The 26,993-nt window shown below is 40.0% G+C and overlaps 2 protein-coding genes and 1 long non-coding RNA gene across 4 annotated transcripts; 2 read left to right on the top strand and 1 right to left on the bottom strand.

Moving 5' to 3' along the window:
• Positions 1-1,661: 1,661 nt before the first annotated feature.
• c1qtnf4 (C1q and TNF related 4) lies at positions 1,662-13,956 on the bottom strand. The gene is given in 5 exon segments (XM_049718626.2): positions 1,662-5,461; positions 6,521-6,884; positions 13,596-13,635; positions 13,638-13,693; positions 13,695-13,956. Coding segments are annotated over 5 exon segments (1,323 nt in total). The 5' UTR covers positions 13,775-13,956; the 3' UTR covers positions 1,662-4,678.
• LOC137840216 (uncharacterized) lies at positions 12,269-22,019 on the top strand. The gene is made up of 2 exons (XR_011086721.1): positions 12,269-12,419; positions 12,571-22,019. It is a non-coding gene; the product is annotated as an uncharacterized lncRNA (long non-coding RNA).
• A 107-nt stretch (positions 22,020-22,126) lies between these two features.
• LOC125967485 (hatching enzyme 1.2) lies at positions 22,127-26,452 on the top strand. Of its 2 annotated transcripts, none has more exons than XM_049718640.1 (8): positions 22,127-22,271; positions 23,844-23,877; positions 23,997-24,044; positions 24,662-24,811; positions 24,889-25,018; positions 25,334-25,512; positions 25,840-25,921; positions 26,037-26,452. In XM_049718640.1, the coding sequence occupies exons 1-8, from the start codon at positions 22,134-22,136 to the stop codon at positions 26,167-26,169; spliced, it is 894 nt and encodes a 297-aa protein (XP_049574597.1). In that variant the 5' UTR covers positions 22,127-22,133; the 3' UTR covers positions 26,170-26,452. The 2 variants fall into 2 exon arrangements, with proteins under 2 accessions (XP_049574597.1, XP_049574596.1); XM_049718639.1 differs by having other exon boundaries at positions 23,994-24,044.
• Positions 26,453-26,993: the final 541 nt, after the last annotated feature.

Below are 26,993 nucleotides of genomic sequence, written 5' to 3'. Positions count from 1 at the left end.
AATAACTTGACTGACTGACCGGGACGTGAAACAAGAAGACAGCAGGACATGACGGCATGAAGACAGGACGACAACACCGAACGACAGCAACCAAAACCAATGATCCGACCGGGACTGAGGGGCAGACAGGACTTTTATACATGACAGGTAACGAGAGGCAGGTGGGAACAATCACACTGATCATGGGCACATAGGAGGGGAGGGGCGAGCACACAGACAGAAACCAAGACAACAGACACATAGTGGAGCAGTTGGGGACGAGACGTGACAATTCAGTCAAAATTCGTAAGACCTCTTTTGACTTACGTTTTACCCTGAAGCTAATATATAGGGTACTCCGTCATTTGCCTATCTGAAAAGGAGGTGCTTTTAGTAGCCTCACTTGATTAAATAATCGGCCTCATTCTTGAGAATCTGGTGCGCCAGATCTTTCCAAGTTCAACTTTTCAATCCGACAACTTCACCTCCGGGGTTGTCACCGTATTGTTGGGGGTACAAGTACAACGATTTAGCCCCAAACATCGAACACTCCCCCCCTTTCACTCAGCCAAAAAATAATCAATTTAATCTATACCTATTCTGATATACCATTAGTAAAGTGGCTTGTGATTTCCCAAACACCCGTTATCTTTATTCGTGTAGGGGAAGTAGAACATCCCAGTAAAAATAGCATCACCCCTTATTTGTTTTCTTTAATTCCAATCCCCCGTTAGTAAAACCACATATATACATATTATAATATCTCCATTTGGTATCTGACCCCCTCACAATCCATTATGCCACACAAGTCAAATTGATAAGTGATTGCCTCCCCAAAAGTCATCTTCACCAGTAGTCTGAAGACACAATGAAAACAACATATCATAAAAAATACACGCAAACAGCATATTTACCTCTGTTTTGTGATTCGTCATCTTGTCGTTCCCCCCTTGTTTCTTTATCTTCTTTGTGAGCCCTTAATTGAAACTAAATTCAGATTTACATGCTTAATCACAATCATGCGCTGCCATGATGTAGAAACCAAAATAAACAATGTCAAAAACTAGTAATTCACTTACACTGTCACTTACATTTTTCCAGTTTATTGTTTCTGTTTTTATCTACTAACTTGAGGTAATGTGAAACACCACTTCTTTTTTACTCAGCTTGTTATGGACAATGTTTATTTCCCTTAAATTTCCATTCTCAGTCTTTCAGTAAATCCTGTCACTCTATGAAATTCCAAATTGTGATGGTGAATCCAGTCCACAAATTTCACTCCAAATGGGAGGCAAAAATCCATAATCAACCTATTCCTGGAGGTTTCAGATTGAGTGATGTGAGGCAGATGCCGGATTCCAGCCACACTGGACACCTACTACCTTCATCATGGCAAGGAAAGTGTCGCTTGCAGGATAAATGGAATAAATTACCCTCCATCCAAAACGCTCACTTTTGGATATAAAGATGATTTGCAATGTGTGTGTGTGTGTGTGTGTGTGTGTGTGTGTGTGTGTGTGTGTGTGTGTGTGTGTGAGTGTGTTTATGTGTGTGTATTCAAATCAATGTGGTTGCGGCAACTGTCCTGAAGATAGCGCCACAGCATCATTTGAAACAGAGCACTGCTGCTTCTGTCTGTTTTCTTTATCCGGAGATAAAATGATCATCCAATCAAACCAATGTATCTTTTAAATTGTTTTATTTTGTTGAATGGAGAAATAATTGGTGAATTCACTGTCAAAATTTTCATCAGCTAAAAGACAAGCCACATTTATAAAAAAAATTCATCAGCTAAAAGACAAGCCACATTTATAAGACAAGGTTCATAATGTATTCTGTGATTTTATTTTAGATGGAGCTAAGCTGTCTTTCTTCAGTCAAAGTCCCTTTTTATGTATGTGTGTCTATGTCTACTTAATACATTATAATAATTGTAATCCTTTTATTATAAAGTAACAGAGCAGTGAAAATTATTATACTTTTGAACAATAATAATAATAATAATAATAATAATAATAATAATAATAATAATAATAATAATAATAAGGGAATACAGTTGTCTATATAAATTTCTGCAATGTTGAAAATTTCAAACACACAATAATGATGTAAATGTTTTATGTCGAATGTGAATTTCAGTATGAGAATTTTTGGATCAATAGTGTGAAATTTAGGAAAAATTTTTGAATTTTTTAAATAAAGAAACGGAAGCTTGGAAGGCATGATTATTTTGAAACTGGTGAGGGATGGATAGAAAATATGTAAGGAATAGCAGGATAATAATAATAATAATAATAATAATAATAATTGTGACCCCCGTGGGGACAAGCAGTATAGAAAATGGATGGCTGCATAATAATAATAATAATAATAATAATAATAATAATAATAATAATAATAATAATAATAATAATAATAAGAAAGTAGTAAGAGTCTTTTTCCAATTCATTGACTTTTCTGTTACATGCATGCGTCACATCTCATACTACCACTGGACGTTTCAGATGAGAATGATAAAGTCACTTCACACCATGGATTAATTTAGATTTTCCATACATGTTCCAAGTTTGGGTAGTGGTGGGAAGTTTTACAAAGAACCATTGTCAACTGTGATTTCTATGTGGCTGGAGCTGAAAACATTACAACAAAAAGGCAACACACAAATGAATGAGCTGCAGCTTGCGACATACTTTGAGTCAAAGTATCCTTTAGAAAATGCTTATCAACACCACTGAGGTGGATGGCGGTCTATTGGGAGACTGACACTTATCATGTAATACATTTTTATTGCATGTGTCAGACCAAAATAAATGTTAGGCCTAAGAGACTTTATTTGCTTGCATGTATATGTGTGTCTGTCTGTATGTATCATTTTATATGTACAAAAGGTTTATTCAAGTGCAAAGCTAAACATTTTTCAGTGGGTTGGCCAGGGCTTGCAATTAGTGCATGTGTAGGCGTGCATGTGTGCACACGTGCTCTTAAACCAGTCATTATCATACCTTCCAAAGTCGCTGTTTTTTTTCCATTACTCTCAGATAAATGTGCAAAATGCAAATTGCACCACAGCAAACTGAAAAGGGATATACAAAAAACTTCTCAAATATTTGCAAAACATTTTTGCACTCTAACGAGGTGGGTTTTGAGACGGGTCAATATAGAAGTATATTGCAAAAGTAGTTGAGGGATGGTTGATAGAGACTGCTTTTATCTGAGCTCTGGTTTTAAGGGCATTGAATGGCGATGAACCAGTTGGAATAAGGTATTGACAGTGCAGACCTGAAAAGTATTTTTTAAAAGTATTCAAGTAGTAATGAAAATACATGATTTCATTTCCATCTATTGAAAAGTATTTCAGTAAAGCACCTATATAAAGCGACCTCTTTCATAATTTGCATTCCTGTTAACTATGACTATGATGAAAACTAGAAAAGTTTTAATCTGAAAAACATCACGGCCTTCTCAGACAGCATACATATAAATTCATAATGTCAAGGGTAATCACAATTTCCAACGGCATCATGTTTCTCCCCGCAGTGTATAATGAAACCGACATGCATATCAAAGTGGCCTTGAAGAGGAAATTTAATTTTCCCCATAGTGGTCTTCATTTTAAGAATAAATTACACTCTGCCAGAATTAGAAATCAAATTATGCTGCCCATTCCTTCAGGCTCAGTGCTGGCATGTGGTCAACAGCACATATGGGATGGATATGGTGTTTGTACTAAACCTTAAAAGAAAGTTAGTTTTGTCCTCAACTGCCCTTGTGGCTTTTTCAGTGTGAGTGATGCTTTGAAATGGGAATGACCAATTATGTCAACAACAGCAAAACAGTCCAATATTGTCTTTTAATAATTCGGTAAATAGAATTAGGAAGAATACTTACAATCAGAAACACGAGACAGAATTAATTTAAAGTAGAACAAACACTTTGTCTATCACCATTTTCTTTTAAGTAAAAAAAAAAAAAAAACTTTACAGTGTGTTTTATGTGCCCCCACTGGCCTAAACACGGTATTTTGATTGATATTGTGTTTGTGGCGTATGATCACATCACATTGTCTAAGGGCGCAGCTTGTGAACATCACTTGACCAGACCCAAAAAACCACGTGAGCCGTGCCGGTCATTATTTGAACCATCAGGCACTATGATGTCATTTTCAAGAGAAAATACAAGTCAAACTGGCTGCCCCTTGAGATGAGTAAAAACAAGTGGGTTTTTCTGATTAATTAATATTCCACAAATACAACATTACTCAGAATATGTTAGTGGGGTTGCAGAGAACATGCTATTTTAAAGACTTGACTTTCCCTTTAAAAGGTTGGCTCACATTTCTTTTGAATGATCAAAGTAAAGTTACAGGACTACATCTGACACACCATTCAGTGACATTAACCAACAGTTTGAAGTCAATTCAGCCATGTTTGTCAATTTGTCTATGAGGTCTAAAGACAATGATCATGTTCATTACATATTCAACCCCTCGCTATCAATCAAAGGGCAGAGCGGGGTTAGATCTCATTTCGTGAGGCTGGAGATTCCGGAAATTCATATCCGTTTTCAATCCGTTCTCTGTAGCATACCGAAGGAAATTCACAGGAAGAGAAAGTATGGAGGAGCCTTGAAGAATCATTCATGCCCATTATTTTGCATGAATTCCACCCTCAACATTTAGTTTGTAGCCAAAATGCTGTGGCTAGGGCTTCTTTTCTGCATGCAACTGACTGGTGGTGCTAGTGGGAGGCAAGTCTGGGTACACCAGAAAGCCCGTAAAGGTGATGTATTTGGCGTGGTTGCTGTACGCCCCAAAGCCATCTCTCTGGTGGGAGTAGAGCCACACTGTGTCCCCCGTTTTCAGCGAGAGCATCAAACTCTGACTCTGCAGCGCTTTCTCTCCGTGGCTGTCGTCATAGATCATTGCCTGCACTTCCAAGTGGTTCTTCATCAGCTTGACGGAGAGCGTCTTCTGCGGAAGCTTGCCCACGTTGAAGGAGAAATAGTATGTGCCAGGAACACGGCACATAAAAATCCCTTCTGTCACATTGAAGTCCTCACCGATGTTAACAAACGCCGTGTCAAAGCTGACCGGCTGGTGCTGTGGCATACCGGCTTGATTCTCTCCTATTATACTCTGAGTGCGACCCACTGAGAAAGCAGATCGTGGATCTTCCTCGTCCTCTCGCTCCTCTTCATCATATTGATGCGGCTCCTTCTTGCCTACTATGTTCTTCAGATCAGTTCCGATATCCACTGTGGCCTGGTTACTATTCTGCTCTTGAGGCTGTTGGGAGTTGTAAGCAGGGCGGTCCTGCTGCGGGCGATTTGTCTGGTAGTCGTAGGTGTCTGGATAGATGAGGTAACCGTTAAAGGTAGTGTAGTGTCCAGTGTTGCTATAGAGGGCATAGCGAGGGTCGCCATGGAGGCGGAGCCAGATGCTGTCACCAAACTCCAGCTGCAGCATGACACTCTGGCTCTGTACCTAAAGGAAGCAAAGTTTGCATGGGAAGTCTCCTTCACATCAACCATCAATCAAAACTATTTGTGACACTTCTAGCCGTTGATAAAGGGTAAAGCAACTTCATCCTCTATTGCTCCAAGCCTAAAAATGTTTAGAATGGAGAGGACTGAAGGATTAAAGTGTAGGTGCATTTAGAGTATGCAAAGAACTAAAAGACCGAATTTGGAGAAGGAGAAAAGGTGAGCTCCTTCCATATAAATTACATTTTGATTTGTATATTTAATTAAAAAATGACACTAAAGATCATATTTGTTAATGATAATATTGAATCCATCTCTGAAAACAGAATTACATAATTTATAATGCAGTACACAATATGAAGGAGGTTTCTTTTAATTTTACACGTTGCACTCAAAGCAAATTTTACAAATATAGCTTACTGTAATTATTGTACTATAAGATTACAATTACATACATACATGCTAAGGTATTTTTTTTAGGGCGTTTGTGATCATTGAAATTGCTTTTTCCCTCATAGTATGCTGTGTTTTCCAGAACTCATAAACACTTAACGAGAGTACCCCTTTAGTTATTGATTACATTTTTTTTCAAAATTTCTACTGTTCTACAGGTACCCTGTAATAGAAAGAGGAAAGCACCAAGATGTTATCCCTGTATTCTCTGGACTATAATAGATAGAAAACCAAAGCAAATAGCAAAAAATATCCATTTAAGAATGGTCTATATTCATAAGGATTTTTTCACTGCGAGAGAATCCTTTGGGCCATGAATGAATATACTGAGTGTTCAGTTAATCTCTAAGGATTGCAACAAATATATATTCTATAACTGAAAAAATTAAAAAGTATTTAAAGGCACCCAAGTGAAAGCACATTTCTTATGTGTGTGTGTTTGTACATACACCTTTGCGCTGCCTTTAAAGGCACCCAAGTGAAAGCACATTTCTTATGTGTGTGCATTTGTACATACGCCTTTCACTTGGCATTCCTCTTCAGTACAGCAGTGTGCTTTACTTTATACACAAATTTGCTATGCTGCAGTGCCAGAGCGCTGACCTACCTTCCTCTCCTCTCCAGCATTCTCTTCATACACAATGGCTTGCACCTCATTTCTATTCTTCATCAGCATCACAGACAAGTCTTTATGAGGGAACTTCCCCACTGTAAAGGAGAAGTAGTAGGCCCCAGGGATGCGACAGCGAAACAAGCCAGTCTTTGGGTCAAAATCGCCACCAATGTTGACGTAGACTGTGTCAAAGGTCACCGTCATCTTGGGTCCCCCTTCCATGCTGTTGGTCCGTGCGACTGAGAAAGCTGACCGTAGTTCAGTGTTGTCTGGGAGTCGAGCGAAACCCATCACAGCGCCCTCATGGCTCATGCACAGCAGGCCAATCAGCATGACTGCTGAGATCAGCATCTTGTCTCTGAAAAGATGAAAATGTGTAATAAATAAATAAATAACCTTTTAATTCAGTTGACAGTAAAGTAGTGGCTATATTACTACTGACTGTACCAGCAGCGCAAAAAACAAAACATACAACCAATATATATTTGCATATGAATCCTTAATATGAATATTACAGATATCGAAATTGGAATTTTGCATCTTTATTAACCTGGGAAGGATGTTTTACGCAGAAAAGCAGAACGTTTCTATACATGTTGAATATTATTGAGAAATTTAATCATTTTACATGACAGGTATTGAAAAACACATAAATATCTTGAAAAATGTCCATCCCAAATTATGTAAATGTGATCAAAGTATATCAAAGATCATTGGGGGAAAAAACTGTGGCATAGGACCCTTAAGATAGTCTCATTGCTGCTGTTTACAATGCAAGATGTGTGAAAGCTGTGAATTACAGACTGCAATATATCTGTTGCCAAGCAACCAAAACCTGGTTAAAAATCAGAGGATAGCAATTTAAAGCACCCCATGGAGATTAATATTAATACAGTATGTTCTGGTTGCAGGTTTTAATTCTGTATTAAAAATAACATTCTAATTTAGTATTGTACAGTATAGCATGAGCAATCATTTCTGTAATAAAAATAAATTGAATCTTTAATCCGTTTGTGATGTATATTCAGTGTCAAAAAGCAAAATGCATTTTTAGTTTAGCTTTGCATCCTTGACATCCATTCATTTAAATTAATTACATTGAATATGTTCCCCAAGGGACGACAGCTCGTTGTTGGAGAGATGCAAGACAACCAATTAACTACTTAACATTCTACAGCTGATCAGGTAAATGTCAAGACTAGGTGAGTAGCATGCCTAAAAGGCGTTTGTACTCAAGAAAGGATGGGGCGAGGTTCACTGCTTAGTGAATCGTCAACTGTGAGAACAATTGTGCAAGTCCAACCGTTTGAAAACAGCATTTACATTTTTGCAAGAAATTATGAGATTACCTCATCACCGCTGCCACCTTCTCTGGGCCTATGCTCATTTGTGATCATCTAAGCGGACAAGTGTGTATTGGTCTGACGAGTCCACATTTCAAAGTGTTTTTGCAAATCAAGGACATTGTGTCCTCTGAGCCAAAAAGGCAAAGATCCAACTGGATTGTTGTTAGTGCAAGCTTCTGTAATGGTATGTGGGTGCCCATGGCATGTGTAATTTACACATTAAGTCACCAATGATGCTGAAAGATAAAAAAACAGGTTGCTCCCGTCCAGGCATATTCTCAACAAGACAATGTCAAGCAACATTCTGCTTGTGTTATACGTACAACAGCATGGCTTCATAGAGTGGCAGTACTAGACTGGCCAGCCAGCAGTCCAGACCTGTCAGCCATTCCAATTAGGCACAACATGGCCCCAAAAAGACGTTTAGATTTACACAGGTACAAAAATGCCCATTTTTCTGCCAAGTGCATGGACGCCAGTAACCACCAAAATAGGGCCCATACTCTGTGCTCTGATTTCACCTCCTGTACCTGTTGTGATTAAATGACTGTATGTTCACATAACTGTTATGTCAGCGTTCGTCTGTTTCTCCTTTGCGGTTCACCAAAGAGGTCATTAAAAAGTATCTATCCCTTCATATGAATTGCTGCGGACTTTGGTCTGGTTCTCAGTTTGGTGTATAACATAAACAGCATAGTAATGTATTGTTTTACAAATTAGTTTGAAAAATATATAGTGATTTTTACAACACAATTTAGAACTTTTTATATTATATCTTTGTACATTTATTTATATGGCTCATTTATTTAATGGTAGACGTTCTAATATGATTCATGGTACTCAACAGACGGGTGACAACGCTGAAAAGAGTCGACCAAACGATCGTTTTCCGTAATGAGCACCATTGGGAGCAAATCAGGCAGATGAAACTTACCCATGCAAGTTAAAATCCACAAAATAGTATGCAAGTCTGAATAGTATTGCTAAAATTCAGTCAAAAGCATCCATTTTGCAATTTTCTTCCAACTTGGATGTACCGTATTTTCCAGACTCTAAGTCGCTCCAGAGTAGAAGTCGCACCAGCCATAAAATGCATAATAAGAAAGGGAAAGACATACGTATATAAGTTACACTGCACTACAAGTCGCATTTTTGGGGGAAACTTATTTGATAAAATCCAACACCAAGAACAGACATGTCATCTTGAAAGGCAATTTAAAATAAAAATAGAATAGAGGCAACAACAGGCTGAATAAATGTACGGTATGCTAACGTTACATGACACATAAACAACTTAGAACGTGCCTGATGTGACATTATTAAGAGTTATTCAGATAACCATAGGATACATAACATGCTAACAAGTTTACCAAACCATTCGTGTCACACCAAATAATTAAATCCAATGAAATCTTCATCCTTTGTGTCACTTTTAAACAACTCCACTAACAACGGAGGTAGAAGATGCGGCGTTTCCTCTTCTACGTCGACTCATTAAACAATTATCAACACGGGTCAGCGTGCCCTTTTGCGGTTTAGTGTGAAAATAACGTGAAATTATATAATAATGTGTTAATAATTTCACACATAAGTTGCTCCAGAGTATAAGTCGCACCCCTGGTCAAATATTATTTCAGTGAGTATTCCATTATGGATTTTATTTTCCTTCTTATGGTGGCAAAAAATGTGTCAATAAACGATGCACAATTGTAGTTGATTATTTTGCAAGAGGCTGAGCTGAACATTGTGTTCCTGAACAAATTGCCTTATGCTGTGACATTCTTCCGCAGCATAATGACACGAGTACTTTCCCCACGGTTTCAAAATGCGGACTAACTAGTCAGTCTACACTTTGACTTACTGTACTGTATTTATCTTTGTCAAGCAAACCTGTATTCATGTTGGCAAGACACCAGACCATAAACAATTTAAGACGTTTGGTTCCATTCAATTCAATGCAATTATTGGGTGTTCTAATGATAGACGACTTAACATACAGCTTCACAAAGATAATGTGCCTTATAGTGCAGTGTGACTTGTTTGAAAATAAACCTGTTCATAGAAACTGTGCCTAATAATACGATATTAATCGCTTGAATTAACATTGTTTGCACCACTTTCTGTTCCATGTCAAAGTCAGCATAGCACAGAATGACCTTGTGTTGGTTTTGAATGTGAAGTTGGAGTGATTTGATCAAATCCCTAAATCCATCGTGAAAACTGTCTTATCTTAGAATATTTCTGTCACTCGAAGCTGCCCGGAACATAAACACGAGGACAAGCAACACATAGCAATATGAGTGTGTATGGGCTTATTCACGGCTTTGCGCCAAAGTGAAAAAAACATTCAAAAAGACATCTGAAGTCTTATCAACCTGCTATCAAATACACAGCCACCTAACAGTATCGGTGGCATCTGTCTTCTTTCTCCCAGTAGCTCCCTGAGATGCATTACGTGTCTAAAAATAGAGCTCTGGAGACAGATCAATAGATGGTAGAAGCAGAGATGAAAAGAGCACAAAAAGAAATAAATAAATAAAGTGGAACGAGGGTGTAGGAGCTTCTAATAAATGAATTTCAATTTTGGCATGCATCAGTTTCCGATAAGTCTTAACTAAACAGTGCGTGGTTTGCTGAGGTTTACAATTAGTCTATCTAATGTATTATAAATTTTAATTTTATTACAGCTTTTCACAAAAAACAATGAAGAAATCACACTTTGCTACAAATGTAGTCATTTTACAGTCACACACAGTCTTCCCAGCTGGCTTCAGGTAAAAATAATATGAATTGTTGATGAGTTATGGTCATACTGTATTTCATTGTCAAATACATTTTATGGTAATAAACAGGAAGTGGCTGTCAAATTTGTCATGCAAGACCTGGCAGGCACTGTAGTGTAAATTGTTTGAAGGTCAATACAGAATGTAGTTCTGACAGGGGGGACAGATGTTGCTTAGAAACCGAAAACCTTGAAAGTGGAATCTTTGTGCCTGTTGGATAAACACAACCTGAATAGGTTTATTAGTGAGTGAGTGAGTGAGTGAGTTGAGTGAGTGAGTGAGTGAGTGAGTGAGTGAGTGAGTGAGTGAGTAAATAAGTCAGTAAGTAAAGTTTTCCGGGAACTAAATTAAAATTGCCCCTTAAGTAGTAACTGCAGAAGTCTAACTACCCTCCACAAGCTAGTCCGTATAGATATACGCATACACACTGTGGTTATGTTACACAAGTCTTAGGGCTATGCTTAATTAAAAAAAAAGGTGATTTCATAATTGTATTCATCTGCAGTATATAAAGTTGTCCACAATGAACAATACTATTTGGAGTTCCATGAGGGAAGTAGGGAGGGGTGGAAGTTTTCAGTTGGAAGTGCAATGTTTTGATGCTGCCCTTAACATAGTGAGAGTGGTCGATATCAAAGTGAGGAGGGTTGAAAAAAAACTGAGGAGGGTTTGAAAAAACCTCAACAATGAGCACTTCAAATGTGCATGGGCATCAAAAGTGGAGTCCAGTCACTGGTTTTACCAGTACCTGTTTGAACTCCAATTTAAAATAACACCTGAACAATCTAAAAGACAAAAGTATGCCTTTATGATACCTTATATAATATTGGGTGTTGACATATTTTGAGACAGCCTCAGCAAAGCATGGTTCTCTGAAAATGACATTTTAGTAAAAAAAATGAATTATACCTCATTTCAAAAACTGATTGAAAGCCACCCTAAGTTTATTTATTCACGCTTTGATTATAGATAACCTCCTTTTCCTTTCTTTTAGCGCACGAGATGTTTAATAAAGCTCACTAAGTACATGCGGTGGGGTGACCTGGCCTCTTGGGACATATCAAAGAGTTAGGGGGGCTGTTATATGGAGGTGCACTGACAGACCCCCGCTGCTGCAACCCCTCTCATTAGTCTCTCTTCCTCGCCCCCTCCCTGCTTCTCATCTTCAACACTTGTCAGCGAGCTGTCAGCTGCCTGCTTGACTGTAGACACAGAAACAGCCTCGGGATGAAATTAATGTCAGCGAAGGCAAGAGCGAAAGACAAAGTATTTCTCAGAACTCTGATCCAACCTGTCTTCCATCTACTGCCACTACCTGAAAACAAAATAAATAACAACACTGTGCCTCTGTTACCCAATAAAACTAAAGAGAGTCACGCACAGAGAGGGCAGACGGCCAAAAGCAAGCAATTATCAAGAATTGCCGCAGAATTATTTAGCATTGATAAAAGTACATTTAAGTAACTCTTAAAACCACATTTCTCTTACATTGAAAATGTCTCTTGCATCTCATCAACAACAGATGTACACAGAAATTATTTAAAATCTCTGTGGTGAGAACTTCGAACTGATCATGGTTAAACTTTAATTACATATTTTGCGGTTTGTCTGTAGTTAAAAACTTCCCACAGTTGCTTTGCACTTCCTTGACAAGTACACAGACGCTGTGACTTTCGAGCTTTGTTTTGACAAATAGTTTTGGCTTTGCCGTGTTGCCTCTGTCTAAGAATTTTTCAACATAGTTCTCTCATGTCTTCTATGTCTGTAAGTACTCATTTTAACTTCTAATCCTATCTGATGGCAAATAGTCAGATACAAATTTTGGACATAAAAACAATACATCAAATAGGTAAATTTTATCATTTTGTATTTATTTATGAGTATTTATTTATTTCTATTTTCATTATTTTCTTAGAATTTTGCCCGTAATCCACAGAAATTCAACCCTCAACATTCAGTGTCAAGACAGAAACAGCCCTGCCCACAAATAGGTCACAGTGAAAACACACATGCACAATCTTACTGGTTTGCACTATTGTTATTATTATTATTTTTTTTTTTTTTATGAGCAGCCTTGCACATACACAGCAGAGTACAGGAGAGGAAAGCAGCGAAAAACACAAACACACACGGACCCTAGCAAACAGAAAAACCTGCACTGCTTACAAATTTGAGGTCCACACGGTATCTCATGTAGCAGCCATATCTTACACTGATGGTAAAAGACAAGAGGAGCCGCAGACAAAAGAAATCTCCTTTGTATGGAAGCCCATTTTAAGATAAGAGCTCATGACCTAAGCTTTATTCACATCACAGCTTCCTGCTGCCTCGTGGACCACCACCACCACCACCCCAGATACTGAACCATATGACGTTCATACGTGTTGTTTTTCTCTGTAATAACTCTTTTCTTCATCCCTGTTATTGAATATGACATGTATGACTGCATTGGAGCATCCATTATACATTTCTTTCCCAGTTGAGATATCGCTATTTCACAGCAGATAAATAATGCATTCTGCTGAAATATGGCATAAGTGCATGCTGAATGCAAATACACAAGATCAGACTTTCCTCCAAAGTGCTTCGCTGTATGCCAACATACTGCTTTAATTGGAAAAACATTTGCACATTACACATATCTAAGGATTCTTTTTTTATAAAAATTATAAAACACATTCTATTGTGAGCTCCCAATTGTGTCGACAATCTCTCAGGATGCAAAAAGGACTCGCCAAGCCCCCCCGGTGGTGTGTTGCTGTTTATGTTGCATTCCTCTGCACAGACACTCTCAACTTGGGCTGCGGCTGAGTTCACCGCTTGCATGCAGCACTCCCAACCATTCTAGGATGCCATCACATATCGTATTTGGCAAAAAAACAAAAACACCACATGATGATGAGGATGGTGATGACAGTGATGATGATGGAGTCTTCTCACCTTGGCGTGTGTGTTTGGGATAACCTTGTGTCTTGGTCGTTGCGTCAAGCAGAGAGTAGCGTTGAAACTTCCCACCCTCCAACGCCGTTTGGATAAACCTTCTCTCTCTTTTGCTCTCTCTCCCCGTACTCACCCTCCTCTTTTTCCTTCAATCTGCTCTCCCCTCCTTTTGCCATCATTCATTGTTCCATCTGCTCTATCTCTCTTCTTGTACCTTCTGTTAACACACCTCCACTCCACCCACCCCCCTCCCTCACACTCTTATCATATGCTATGGTGGGTTGTAATCTGATTGGTTTCGGGGGTGCAATGCGTATACTGCAGAGATGCAGTTTAGATACACCCAGTCTGTGTGTGTGAGCTTTGCTGTTTGGTGCTGCTGGTGATATTGCAGCCAGCCCTCCCCCCTGACATTTTTCTCTTCATCTTACCTCTCTTTTAAGTCTGAGTAATCCATTTGCAAATTGAAATTCAACCCACCCGCATTCCCTATATTTAAATTTGACACTTTGTTTCTTACACATAAACATGCACTGAACCTATTTTTTTACAGGCATTTGGCAGACTGCTGCGCTGTTTTGCATTTGATCATCTTAGCGCCTTTGCAGCAAACTGCTGTGCTGTTTGTGTTTCGGCCAACGTGCAGAAATAGATTTAAGAGTGGGCTGCACAGCTCCACAATGACAATGAAAGATAATGAAGTGTGAAACCCCCACAAACACTGGGACTCTGCTCTAGTTAGATATTTTTGCTCGGTATCATCTGGAACAATTATATGCATTCTTTTTTTTTACGGTTATCATAAATTCTACTCAATGAAAATCCATTTCATGAGACATTTGAGTTTGGAAGACGGTACACCCTGCATCTTGCGCTATTATTCGCCGAGCAACACCTTAATTTTTATGCAACTCCAGCTTCATCACCAAACCATTTATCGTCTCGGAAGACGTAAATTAACCTGCATCTGCTGCAAACGTGCCAAGCGGGGAGGGGACCCCTGTAGATGCTTGCTGCAGTGTCGAGTTGACATGAAAAAGCGAGTAGGTGTGCTCTTATTCATCTTGGTGAAGGAATGTCAGCAGATGTCTCGGGTACTTCCTTTCATTAATGAGCAAGAATAGCATAAACTGAAAATGTATTTTCTAGTCCACATGCCATCTCTTTTTCAAAATTTTTAATTGCACAGATATAGAAAAAGGCAGTGTCGGAGAAGTAAATATGCTTCAGATCTCCATAGGAATATTATGATTCATTGATGAAAAAAAGCTCAGCCTGCAACACATGGTGGCAGTGCACCGGTCCCAATGACCTACGATCGTTCAGAATGTCGGACTTATCTCCTCAGCAGCTGAAGTCGACTCTGGCCCTTCTTGTACAGGACGTCTGTATTTGTAGTCCAGTCCAACTAGTTATTGAGGTGAACACCCAGGTACTTGTAAGCAACCACTGTGTCAACGTCCTTACCCTGGATGTTCACTCGTGCTGTAGGGGGTGACTTCCTCCCGAAATCAATGACCATCTTTTTCGTCTTGTTGGCATTGATTTTAAGAGCGTTGGCCCCACACTAGCTCACAAAGCCACTGATGACACCCCTGTATTCATGAACGCTCCCGTCTGGTACGCATTCAATGATGGCCATATCATCCGAGAACTTCTGCAGGTGGCAGTGGCCTGACTTGTACCTGAAGTCTGATGTAGAGAGACTAAACAGGGAAGGTGAAAGAACAGTGCCCGGTGCTGCAGACTACCACATCAGACACACAACCATGAAACAACACAAACTGTAGTCTGTTTGTGAAGTAATGGATGGTCCATGCAGAAAGCTGCTTGTCCGCGCTGACCCCTTCCAGTTTCTCTCTCAGCAGTGCAGCCTGGATAGGGTTGAACGCATGGGAGAAGTCAAAGAACATGACCCTCACAGTGTTCACCCCCTGCTCCATCTGTGTGGCAAGTGGATGACAACGTTCTCCAGTCTGTAGTTGGGGGGGGGTAGCGCAGAGCTCACCAGTGGACGGAGGGCTTGTAGGATGAGCCTCTCCATGGTCTTTATCAGATGAGAGGTCAGGGCCTCAAGTCTGTAGTGTTGGGCTCCCTGGGGTGTGTGATCTTTGGCACCGGAACCACACAGGACGTCTTCCTGTGTGTTACAGCCCTATGTCTAGTCTTACAAGACTAATTTCTTTCTGCAATTTGTTAGACTTTGAAATTAAATTAAAATGTTACAAGGTTTCCTTGTTACTTCTCTGTTGTGCTATTACAGACTTGCAGGTTTTCATTTTTGGTCCTAACTTCATCTATTGCAGGATTCCCTCATTATGTTGGCATGTTGCCTTGAAGATAAACACTGGACACAGACTACAATCAGCTTGGGATTTAAAACATTCTGTGTTTTAAAACGATTCATAATTTATTAAGTGTAAGTAATGTTTAGAAGGGTGGGAATCGTGTGGAGGAGGGATTTGGATCGATTCATAATAGAAGAGTAATCCCTCAACAAAAAAATCCATTTCTCCATCATTATCTGTACTGCTTATCCTCACAAGGGTTGCGGCCGTCCTGAAGCCTATCCCAGTTGATTTCAGGAAGTAGGCGGGGGGCACCCTGAAGTGGTCGTCAGCCAGTCACAGGGCACACACCGACACTTGACCGCTCACACACATACTTACGGGCATTTTGGAGTTCTCAATCGGTCGACCATGCATGTTTTTGGAATTTTGGAGGAAACCAGAGTACCCACAGGTCACCCACGCAGGCAGAGGGAGAACATGCACATTCCACGCAGGAAGGCCGGAGACATAACTGAACCGACTACCTCTGTAATGTGAGGCGGATGTGCTACCCAATCAACCACGTCCCACCCATAAAATAGTCCATCCAAATTAACCAATAAAACTTTGCTTACGAGTATAACTTGATTTCTCATTTGACAGCACTTTTGTCTGCATGCTAAACCCTGTAATTAAACTGCCAAAGGTGTTTAAATGCCATCAATGAATAGGTGTGTTCATAAAGCAAATTAAAGATGATTATAATGTGAATTAACACTGATCACATGCTGCAAAACCAAAAAAGTTCAAGGCGGTGTAGTATATTTTCCTATATCGTGGAAAATCCACTTTTAAATACATTTTATTGTGGACTTGGAGTCTCCAGTATTGTAGAAAAGTTTAATCTAATCCCTCCAGGTGCTGCAGAGATATTTTCATAATCAGTTTGGGGGATATTTTTTACTCTGTTCAATTATCTATTATGTCACAGTCTTTGGAGCGGCAGTACCAAACAAGGTAATGGGTGTGGCCAGACGGTTATGCAGATCCGCTGTTGGAATAATTGGATGGTGACAGAGGCCCTCATAATTTACGAGTTGGACTCCCTTCATCGGGGATGAGATCCTGCCCCAAGTGGAGGAGTTCAAGTATCTTGGAGTCTTGTTCACGAGTGAGGGGAGGATGGAGCGTGAGATCGACAGGCGGATCGGTGCAGCGTCGGCAGTAATGCGGACCCTGTACCGGTCCGTTGTGGTGAAGAGAGAGCTGAGCCAAAAGGCAAAGCTCTCAATTTACCGGTCGATTTACGCTCCTACCCTCACCTATGGTCACGAGCTATGGGTCGTGACCGAAAGAACGAGATCTCGGATACAAGCGGCCGAAATGAGTTTTCTCCGCAGGATGTCCGGGCTCTCCCTTAGAGATAGGGTGAGAAGCTCGGTCATCCGGGAGAGACTCTGAGTAGAGTCGCTACTCCTCCACGTTGAGAGGAGCCAGATGAGGTGGCTCGGGCATCTTATCAGGATGCCTCCTGGACGCCTCCCTGGGGAGGTGTTCCGGGCATGTCCCACCGGTTGGAGACCCCGGGGACGACCCAGGACGCGCTGGAGAGACTATGTCTCTCAGCTGGCCTGGGAACGCCTTGGGATCCCCCGGGATGAGCTGGATGAAGTGGCTGGGGAGAGGGAAGTCTGGGAGTCCCTCCTAAAGCTGCTGCCCCCGCGACCCGACCCCGGATAAGCGGAAGAAGATGGATGGATGGATGGATGGATGGATGGATGGACTCCCTTGCTCCAACAAAGCTCTCTGTCTAGCTCCAGAGAATTCCTTTAACTCCCAGTCGTATGTGTGGCTCTCATCTTATACCTCCCTTTCTTTCTTGGTTTGTTGGCCATCCCTGCTAGAGGCCGCATTTTTCGCACCATAAAGCGCACTGGATTATAAGGCGCACCCTCATTGAATTTTTTATTTTAGAAATTATTTCATATATAGGGCGAACCGGATTAAAAGGCGCATAAAATAGAGGCTGTACTGCAACAAACTGAGGTTGACTAGGGTTGCGCTATGCATCCACGAGCCAATAACCACTGAAAGAGAATGTAACTGAAATGCTCTGTTAGTTCTCCTCGCAAGTAAAACAAATACTGGTTGTCTTCTCCTCTTTGTTTCAGTGTGTGAATTAATGTCTGATGGTACTTAGACCTGACATCCGCCATCTTTATTACAAAGAGAGAGACTTTTGTAGTCCAAACAACACAAGGATGCTGAAGTGGAGCCATCAAAATGTTCCCTTGTTGGATAGATTCATCCACACAACTCATTACACCGTCCCCCAGCATGAGAATCTCAAAGAAATGCCTGGTTAAATCAAAATTTTCAGGACGAAGTTCCCACATCTGCTTATGTGTGTGAAGCACTTCAAGGACAAGTATTTCAGAAATCTCTTGTCAGTATAGAGAAGGATTTGCCAAAAGACTTTGTTTCATTGAGGATTCAGGTCCTTCGATCAATGGAAACGTTCGACACATTAAAGCGATAATCTTGAGATGACACAAAAATTTATTTTATTTTCATATTAATTAGCATCAGACCTTCTGCTGATTTTGACACTGTGCGCCCTGTTTTCACTCCTTCTGGATGTATTTTGAGTACCCTATTTTCTGCACTATGAGGCACACCGGATTGTAAGGCGCACCTTCAATGAATGGCCCATTTTAAAACTTTGTCCATATATAAGGCACACCGGATTATAAGGCGCATAGAATAAATAACTCAACGTTGCGCAAACGTTAATGCAATCACAATATAGTAACACTCGAAATAGTGAAAACAATAACAATATATGAATAACTCAACGTTGTTCAAACGTTAATATCACACAACACACAAAGTAAACACGTAAAGCTTACTTTAATAAGTTAGTCCTCATTCACGAATCCATATTGGTCCATTTATAAGGCGCACTGGATTATAAGGCGCACTGTCGGGTTTTGAGAAAATTGGAGGTTTTTAGGTGTGTCTTATAGTGCAGAAAATACGGTAGTTGTATGAGATGAATTGCATTGTGTAATGAGATGCCACCAGAACTCTGTTGGGGTTCTAGCCTCCCTTTTCCCTTTTTCCTCATTTTGTATTCCCTAAATAGTCCATGTTGCACATGGTACACATTGCACATTGTCCTGCCTCGTTCGTGACATGCTTGATGCCGCGCTTCCGGTGCTTCTGCAGTGACGCACATTGCTCAGAGGCTCGCCCCACGCTATCAGCGTTTATTTAAACGCCATTCTCCTGTCATATATAAGCCCACATATAAAGTAGCGCATTCGCAAAAGGTGAAGCGCGAAGTGGCGAGGGATTACTGTAGTTGTGCTCAGTGTAAATTAAGACTCATTTTAACACGAATAATACATACAAATTCAATAACACTGCTGAACCAACCAGTGAATGTTTTTCCTTGAACTACAAGGGGGGGTCGGAATAGCATTCCTATGACTGTGGAAATGGTACATGTCGAACATGTAGATGAAATCGTGCCCTTGTGAAGAAATGGAAGGGTGAAAACCAATCCAGAGAGCTAAGGTAACACAACTATCATTATGAGGAAGGATTTACCACAAACTTTCCTCTTCATAATTAGTTTAATTAAAATGTGAGACAACTTGAAAACTTTGGATGTGTAAAGCTTCCTCATTGCGTTGGCCTAATCTTGTTAGTGCTGAATGATGACGTTTCTATTGCTTGTGTAATCAGTAATTAGGTGTTGGCTGTTAATGCTCTTTAAAAATAGGAGTATTTTTTACTGAAACATCCTGATGTAAATGTAGGCATGTCCCATGCCTGCAGTTTGCATAGGGATTAAAGATATGCAGGTAGCACAAACCTCGCTGTGCTGACGTGATGGTCTTAATCTGGTTCTGCCAGAGGGCCACCATTGTATAGTGAATGTATTTACTTCCATCAACACTTAATTTCTCCGTCTCCCCACACCCCTCGCTTTCTCCTTGAACTTCAATCCCATCCTATTTCACACTATTCCCTGATCCCCTTTTTATCTTAGTTTCTTTTGCCTCCTGTCCCCTCACATCTTTTCCTCTTGCTGTGTAATAATTTCACACATTTTTTTTCTCCAGTTTGGAGCTTGATATTTCCCCAAGGAGGCCCTTGTCATCTTACCTTTTGCCTTTTCTCCATGGAGGAGACACAGGAGATGGCTAGATAATCATTGTATTAAAAAATATAGATGATGACAAGGTTTCACAGCTTCCCATTAGGTGAAAGAATCTCTGAAATATGCATGACAAAAATCAAATCACGGGTGAGGTGGAACCTATTCCAGCTAATTTCGGGATTTTCTCAAAACATCATGTCAGTAGCAATAGATTTGGCATTTGGTACACATGCAGAACCGTGAGGGTCAGAGAGAGCCATCCGAGAAGAATGAAGATCAAGATGTACACATCTTCAACATCTTCTGTGTCCAACATGCTGAGGCACAAGACAAGCCACCTGCCTGTTAGGTTACGGATTTTAGTTATTGATCTGACTCCAAATTGCGATCAACACTTGACACATAAATTGCTATGTCCTAATCCACACACTGGCGCACCTAACAATTTTGCGAGTTCGTTCTGTCAACGAGAAGACCAGTAGATCAATCAGACCAAATTTACCAATTCTTTATTCCTGACAAAGCGCACTAAACAGGCCTGGGTCCCGGGTCCCTCACACTAAAACTCGTGCGTTTTTGTGATCACCAAAAGACGACACATTCTTCCGGGTTGCCCAGTTTTAAAGAAACACAATATCAATATTAAAGCATGCAAAATATTGTGAGATGATTGGTCGATGGCCATCTCCTCCCCGTGTCGGTGTTATCGCTGAGGTCAGGTGGTTGGATTTAGACATAGACGTGCTGTTGTTCTCGTTCCTCAACGACCTTGAGGTGTTCTCGTCCGGTACTCCCTGTCTGGGCCTATACACAACACTTCAACGAAAACAAGTTCATGCAGTTTGCCTGCACATTCTTCGCCCCCCACCAATCCACACGAGCACTCCAATACTAGATATTAATATGATTATAAGTTTAACACAACCTTAAAAAATATGTTTGCAAACTCACAAAAGCACATTTCCCTTTATGCCCCAACCGTCCATTGTGTACCTGCGAGAGCGGTACCACGGGGGCACCGCGGCTCGCTAGTTCCAGTGCGTCGAGTGGCGATGGTCTAGTTGATTGACCTGAAGACCCATTTTAGGAGAGCCTTTGCTGATAATACACTAGAGGCTGTGCCTGTTCCTGCGCTGTGAGACTAGCCCCCAGAATGCCTGCAAGACTGCGACTCCATCTCACATTTACAGGTTACACTATCAGGAACATGTGCCTGCCTGTGAATGTAGACATGATGCAAGGAGATTACAGAAACACTAAGTCCTAGAATAATATCATGGAGCTTTAGTATTTTATAATTGAGAAACAATTCTTTTGTGTGAAAATTGTATGGTTTGCAGTTTATAGTCCGTAGTGCTCGTTTTTGAAGCTCCAGCGAGGTTTCAGTAAAGTGGGATAGCTGTGAACCCAAAATTTGGCACCGTAAAACAAGTGTGTTTCCATTAGTTGGCTGGTTCATTTTGTTTTGTAGCCTCTATAGTGCAGATATGCTTTTTGTTAGTTTTTGCTCAGGCGAGAGCAGAGAAACAGAACTGACTGCGGGGCTACAATTCAACCCACATTGTTTATGGTTTTGTGTGTGTGTCGGTGTAAATACTTTCCTTAAACTAAAGAAAAACGAACAGGCGTTGAGTAAGTTGGGCATAGACAATTGGTATTAGTTTTATGCTGTAAAATGCAACTGGGGCACTCCTCATTGAGTAATCTAACATAACCCTAGAATCGCTTTCGTGAAGCACAATTAAAACGGATGGTGAAATACAACCACAATAGAGTCCACCAAGCAAGCACTGTTATTATGATAGATGAAAGATACATGATGTACCATGACTGGACGATTCAAACAATCGAGTTCAGCCTCAGGTTGCATAATGCTGGACAATAAATCATGGAAACTTCCATATTAGGACTTGATTTGGCATCACACCCGATTTACAACTTATAAAAAGCAAACACCAGGTACCACGGGCATACCTGAAAACACCGGTAAGACAAACTTGTTCTACTTTTACCTGTTTTTCCTTCACTCTCTCTCTCTCACTCTGTCTGTTTCTCTGTCTGTCTCTCCTCTCATCTCTCAAAACACACATGGATGCACACATGGACATCACTGTGATTTTAACTTCTGTACTTATGTTAACTTCTTTTATTTGTTTATCTTCATTTTTAGAAAACAGCGACACGATGACGCCAATTGTCATCACTGTTCTCCTTCTGTCTGTTGCAGCAGTCTCTCCGGTAAGATCAGGTTTACAAACCCGTAATAAGTGATATGGTAATTTTTAATGACAAAAAGTCTGTAATGTAATGAAATAAGGTTCTAAGTCTTAGGTATGGGCAAACTACGGCCCGCGGGCCACATCCGGCCCGCGGGACCGTTTAATCCGGCCCGCCAACCCTAAATAAATTGTATTATTAAACTTTTTTTTTTTTTTTCGGTCATTTTGCCTGCAATGACTGCGTTTCCCCAGTAGATGGGGAACCACTCGCCTGCGCATTTACTACCGGAAGCCGTGTCAGAAAGCTCGGTGCACACTCACAAGTGCGTGTACGTACTCAGTAGTACGGAAATGGCGCACTCGCGCTCTATTTGTAGCAGTGCCGAATTTAGAGAGTGGGCTGTGACGACAGCATTCTTGTAATTTGCGCGCCGAGTTTTCGGATACAGTTTTACGCTAAAGCCACCCACAAACCTTCCCCTGGAATCTTTCCATTAAAATGAGTCGCCCAAGGAAAAGCAAGGTGGACACTGAGTGCCGAGTGTTTAAAAAGAGTGGCCAATTTGGCTCGACGTACGCGACGTGACGTTCAGCAACATGAACATCAACATCAAATGAACACTGAAAATGAAGGGGAGGCTTTCAAGTTTGTTGTAAAAAAATGCATTTTGAATATGATCTGTACAAATAGCAGGGATTGAAACTAGCGACCATTCTCATTTTCAAACAATGCAGGATGCTCAAGGACATTGATGCACCACCTGTTTGTGACTAATCTTAACCTTTAAAGTTCTTAAGGCTTACTTTAAGGAAGTGTTTTCCCTTTCCTCACTTCTGTTACCAGGTGTTTGTGAGTTAAAACTCTGCTCTGATTTTCAGACACCCCTCACTGTGTTGCCGTTTTGATTACTTTATTTGGATGTATGCTTTCACCAATTCTTCAAGATGATATATTTGGTCAGAATGTTTGCCGTTTGATGTGATCTCATAAGATAAACATACATCTTTCATTAATTTGACCTGCAGGCACTGAAGTGATGGAGACTGTTATTCATAATAAGAGTGTCATATTTTATGAGAATCACTGATAGCAGTTTTTTAGGGATGTTTTTTTTTTTTTTTAATGCTGTTAATAAATGCATTTGTTTTCAAAAAACTTTTTTTTGAATATCCATGCTTTACTACCTACTAAAGGCCAAAACCTTTTATGCAATGACCTTTACAGTTCGTTTATATTACTTTACACAAACACTACATCCATCTGCTCCTGGTTCGGCCCCCCGGTCAAAATTTAGAACCCAATTCGGCCCGCAAGTCAAAAAGTTTGCCCACCCCTGTTCTAAGATTTGGAAAGTGATTTCTGAAGATTTTAATGTGATTTAATGCTTCTGTAGGACTTTTCTCTTACTGTATTTTCAATACAAATTTACGCAAATGTATAGTCTTAGTCTCTTCAGAGTTTCTTTTTAGGGTCTTCTATAATAAAAATGACCAATATACGTGAAATGATTAGCCTTTTCATATGTGCACTACTGTAAAATGTGATTTAAAAACGTGATTACAAATGTGTTTTGTTACTGTTTTTTTCCAGGGCTCCATACATAGATATGGCAAAAACAAAATAGGTTTGTAAAAACCTATGTAATTTGTCAACCCAAACAATCGACGTTTGGGTTATTTAATTGTCAATGTGAACAAATCTTCTAGTGCTTATTTGTGATTTTATTCTTATTTTTTCCAGAAGAGCCCGTTTCTGTGAAAATTGAAAAGGAAAATGCAAATGTCAAACCAGGTCAGTGATTTCATTTTAGAGATCTATCTTTGAGCAGGATTCAGCTAACATTTTATTTGACTGTTTTTCTTGTAGATTTTTTTTTTATCGTAATACCTCTGGCCTATAAAGAATTGAACTTTAAATTATTCATTACTAGGTCAAACTAAAGTTTCATCTTTCATCCTAATAGCTTCTGAGGACAGAGTCTACCCGACAGACTGAGCACTCACAGAAGTGAGGTTTTATTCCGTCCCAGAAATCGTCTTTTTTCGGGTCAAGTGCCACCGTTTTGGTGTTTTGAGACTACAAATAAATATAAGTGAATTTGAGGCTTTCTAAAGCTCTTTAGCAGCCACCATATGGTTTAATCAAATTGGGTTTTTCTCCTGTAGAGGTATCACTTTTTTTGTGACCGACAATGGATGAAGGGACGAATGAATTAGGAATAAGGATGGACAGACAAGGACCGAAGGGTGTCCAAGTCCGGGGATGAAGGCTAGATGACGGACTGGCAACATTTTGTAAATTTAGTGTCCATCTCAGTAACATTACCAATCTGTTGTGGGAATATTGATGAAAGAATCTATCTGTTCCACATGACAAATCACAAATCTCTGCTGTTTGTTATTCTACAGGCTTAAACCTGACACATGGGGACATTATGGGACACATGGGTGATGAAGAGGGAATTTTGAGGAATGCTCTACTCTGCCCCCGCGGTGGCTGTAAATGGCCAAAAACTGGAGACGAAGCCATAATTCCCTATGAAATCTCCAGAGCTTTTAGTAAGTCATGGTATTGTTACCTACCATAAGTGTAACTTTAATCAATCAAACTTAGCAGTTCAACTTTCTGTCTGCAGCCAAACGTCAAAGGACAACTATAGAAAAAGCCCTAAGAGACTTTAGTTTTGGAGAGCGCACGACATGCATTCGCTTTGTCAGGAAGACTGAAACGGATAGAAACTATCTATCCTTCATATCAGACTCAGGGTAAGAAATACAGTTAATAAAACTCACATTTGTTTTTCCCATTGATTCAGCTTATGTGCATAAAAAAGCACCTCCGTCTTTGAGTTGATAGACTTTAGTCCTGTTCTGGTGGTTTTTCAGTGTGAAATCGCTTTTTTGTTTTTGGGAGGCATTTGGTCGCACGCAGTGCCAGAAAATATTTCACTTTAATGTGGTAAAATCAAGTGTGACAACAATTTAAAAAAATTCTGTACATCTCTCTTCCTTTCCAATTGGCTAAAAGTCAGCAATCAGTGAGTTTATGACATCAATTAAATTTATGTGTTTGTATGCCAGGTGTTGGTCATACCTTGGTCAAACCGGTGGCAGACAGCTGATCTCCTTGCAGAGAGACCGTTGCGTGCACAAAAACATTGTGCAACATCAAGCCCTCCATGCACTTGGATTTCACCATGAGCAGGTCCGCTCTGACAGAGATGACTACGTCATCATTAATTATGAAAACATCATACAAGGTGAGCTTGCCGAAAGACCTTTTACAGAACTGGTGCCGGACGTGCATGAGAACATATTGTATTTGGTTCATTTCATTTATGTTCTTGGAAATGGCTGGCAGCTCGACTATAGCTGCTACTTGCTACTTGTTATTGACTGTAAGATGGGTGATGGGTACTAGTCAGAATCGCATCCATATTATCATGTATGTAAATGTTCCACCATCCTCATCACTTTTATTGAGTAAATAAACTTCATGATACTCAGATAATACAACTAAAAACTGGTACATATTGTTACTGAAACAATTTTAAATTACTTTTGTTTGGCTTTCTGATTTTATGCAGGAGCTGAGCAACACTTTCAGATTGCACCAACAAACAACTTGGGTACCCCCTATGATTATCACTCTGTGATGCATTTTGACGCGTGAGTACATCTGTCCGACCATACAACAATGTGATCTATTTGAATGCAGATGCCCAACTGCTCAATGTTTCTGTTCTTTTTGCCCAACTTAAAACTATGTATTTATTTTTTGCAGATATGCCTACTCCAAAAATGGCAAACAAACCATCATTGCCAAAAACAGGTTTATAACTAATTTTGGCAGAGCAAAAGAGATGAGTGACAATGACTATGCACGCGTCAATCGTCTTTATGAGTGTTGTGAGTAAACACATTGTATGATACTTTGTGAACCAGCATTTGCTCCAAAAACATACAAAATACATTGATTTCTGCCTTACTGGATGATTACACGTGTTGCTGTGTATTCCCCCCACCAATCAGAAACTTCAAGACAAACATAGGATTTCCAGGTCTTGTTGAGCTCTCCAGTGGTGATCAAATTAAGTGCTCAATCATATCATTTAAATGTATTAACTGGTGGTTGTTGATAAGATACAGTATTTCACATATGTATATCAAATGCAAAAAAATAAATTTTAAAGAAGTAAATGTGTGAGTTTTCCCTTTAAAAGATTCTCTCTGGGATATTTCTTACAAGACTCCAGGTTGACAATCCACAGATGAACTGACGTTGATTTATTCTAAGCAGTAAAAATGAAGGACAAAGGCTAACTCATCGCCTGCCATTTTCATGTCATCCTCTTTGGTTCCTTGGCAATAGAGGAAAGCAAGGACATGCCAGGACAAAGGGTCGTTAATGGATAGTGTTCAAGTTAAAGTCAAGAGATCCTGTAATTGCGGTACAGGCAGAGGGTACTGACCTTTTAATTAACAAGATTGGATGGAAACAACCACATACACATACACATACAAAAGCCAGGGTCAATTGATGATCTGGCCATGAACAAATGGCAAAACATAGTCTATAAGGCTGGAAGCAAAAGATGCTTCACTCAGCAGTAAACCCTTCTAATTTTCTGGGGAAAAATGTTGTCCTTTTGTGGTTTTGGTTGCAAAAACCGTACACACAAGAACAAAAACTATTGTTCATATCACATCAGAGCCTCTGTCATGAGATGCTGGTGGGTCA

The sequence above is a fragment of the Syngnathus scovelli genome, chromosome 4, assembly GCF_024217435.2.
Source record: "Syngnathus scovelli strain Florida chromosome 4, RoL_Ssco_1.2, whole genome shotgun sequence".
NCBI lineage: Eukaryota > Metazoa > Chordata > Actinopteri > Syngnathiformes > Syngnathidae > Syngnathus > Syngnathus scovelli.
This window is presented reverse-complemented; position numbering and strand designations above follow the sequence as displayed.

Excerpts from the sequence above, each read along its gene's own strand:
- LOC125967485 (XM_049718639.1), top strand. The coding sequence starts at position 22,134 with ATGGACATCACTGTGATTTTAACTTCTGTACTTATGTTAACTTCTTTT. Across the intron at positions 24,045-24,661 it reads AAATGCAAATGTCAAACCAG|GCTTAAACCTGACACATGGG; the intron begins GTCAGTGATTTC and ends GTTATTCTACAG. Across the intron at positions 25,019-25,333 it reads TCCTTCATATCAGACTCAGG|GTGTTGGTCATACCTTGGTC; the intron begins GTAAGAAATACA and ends TTTGTATGCCAG.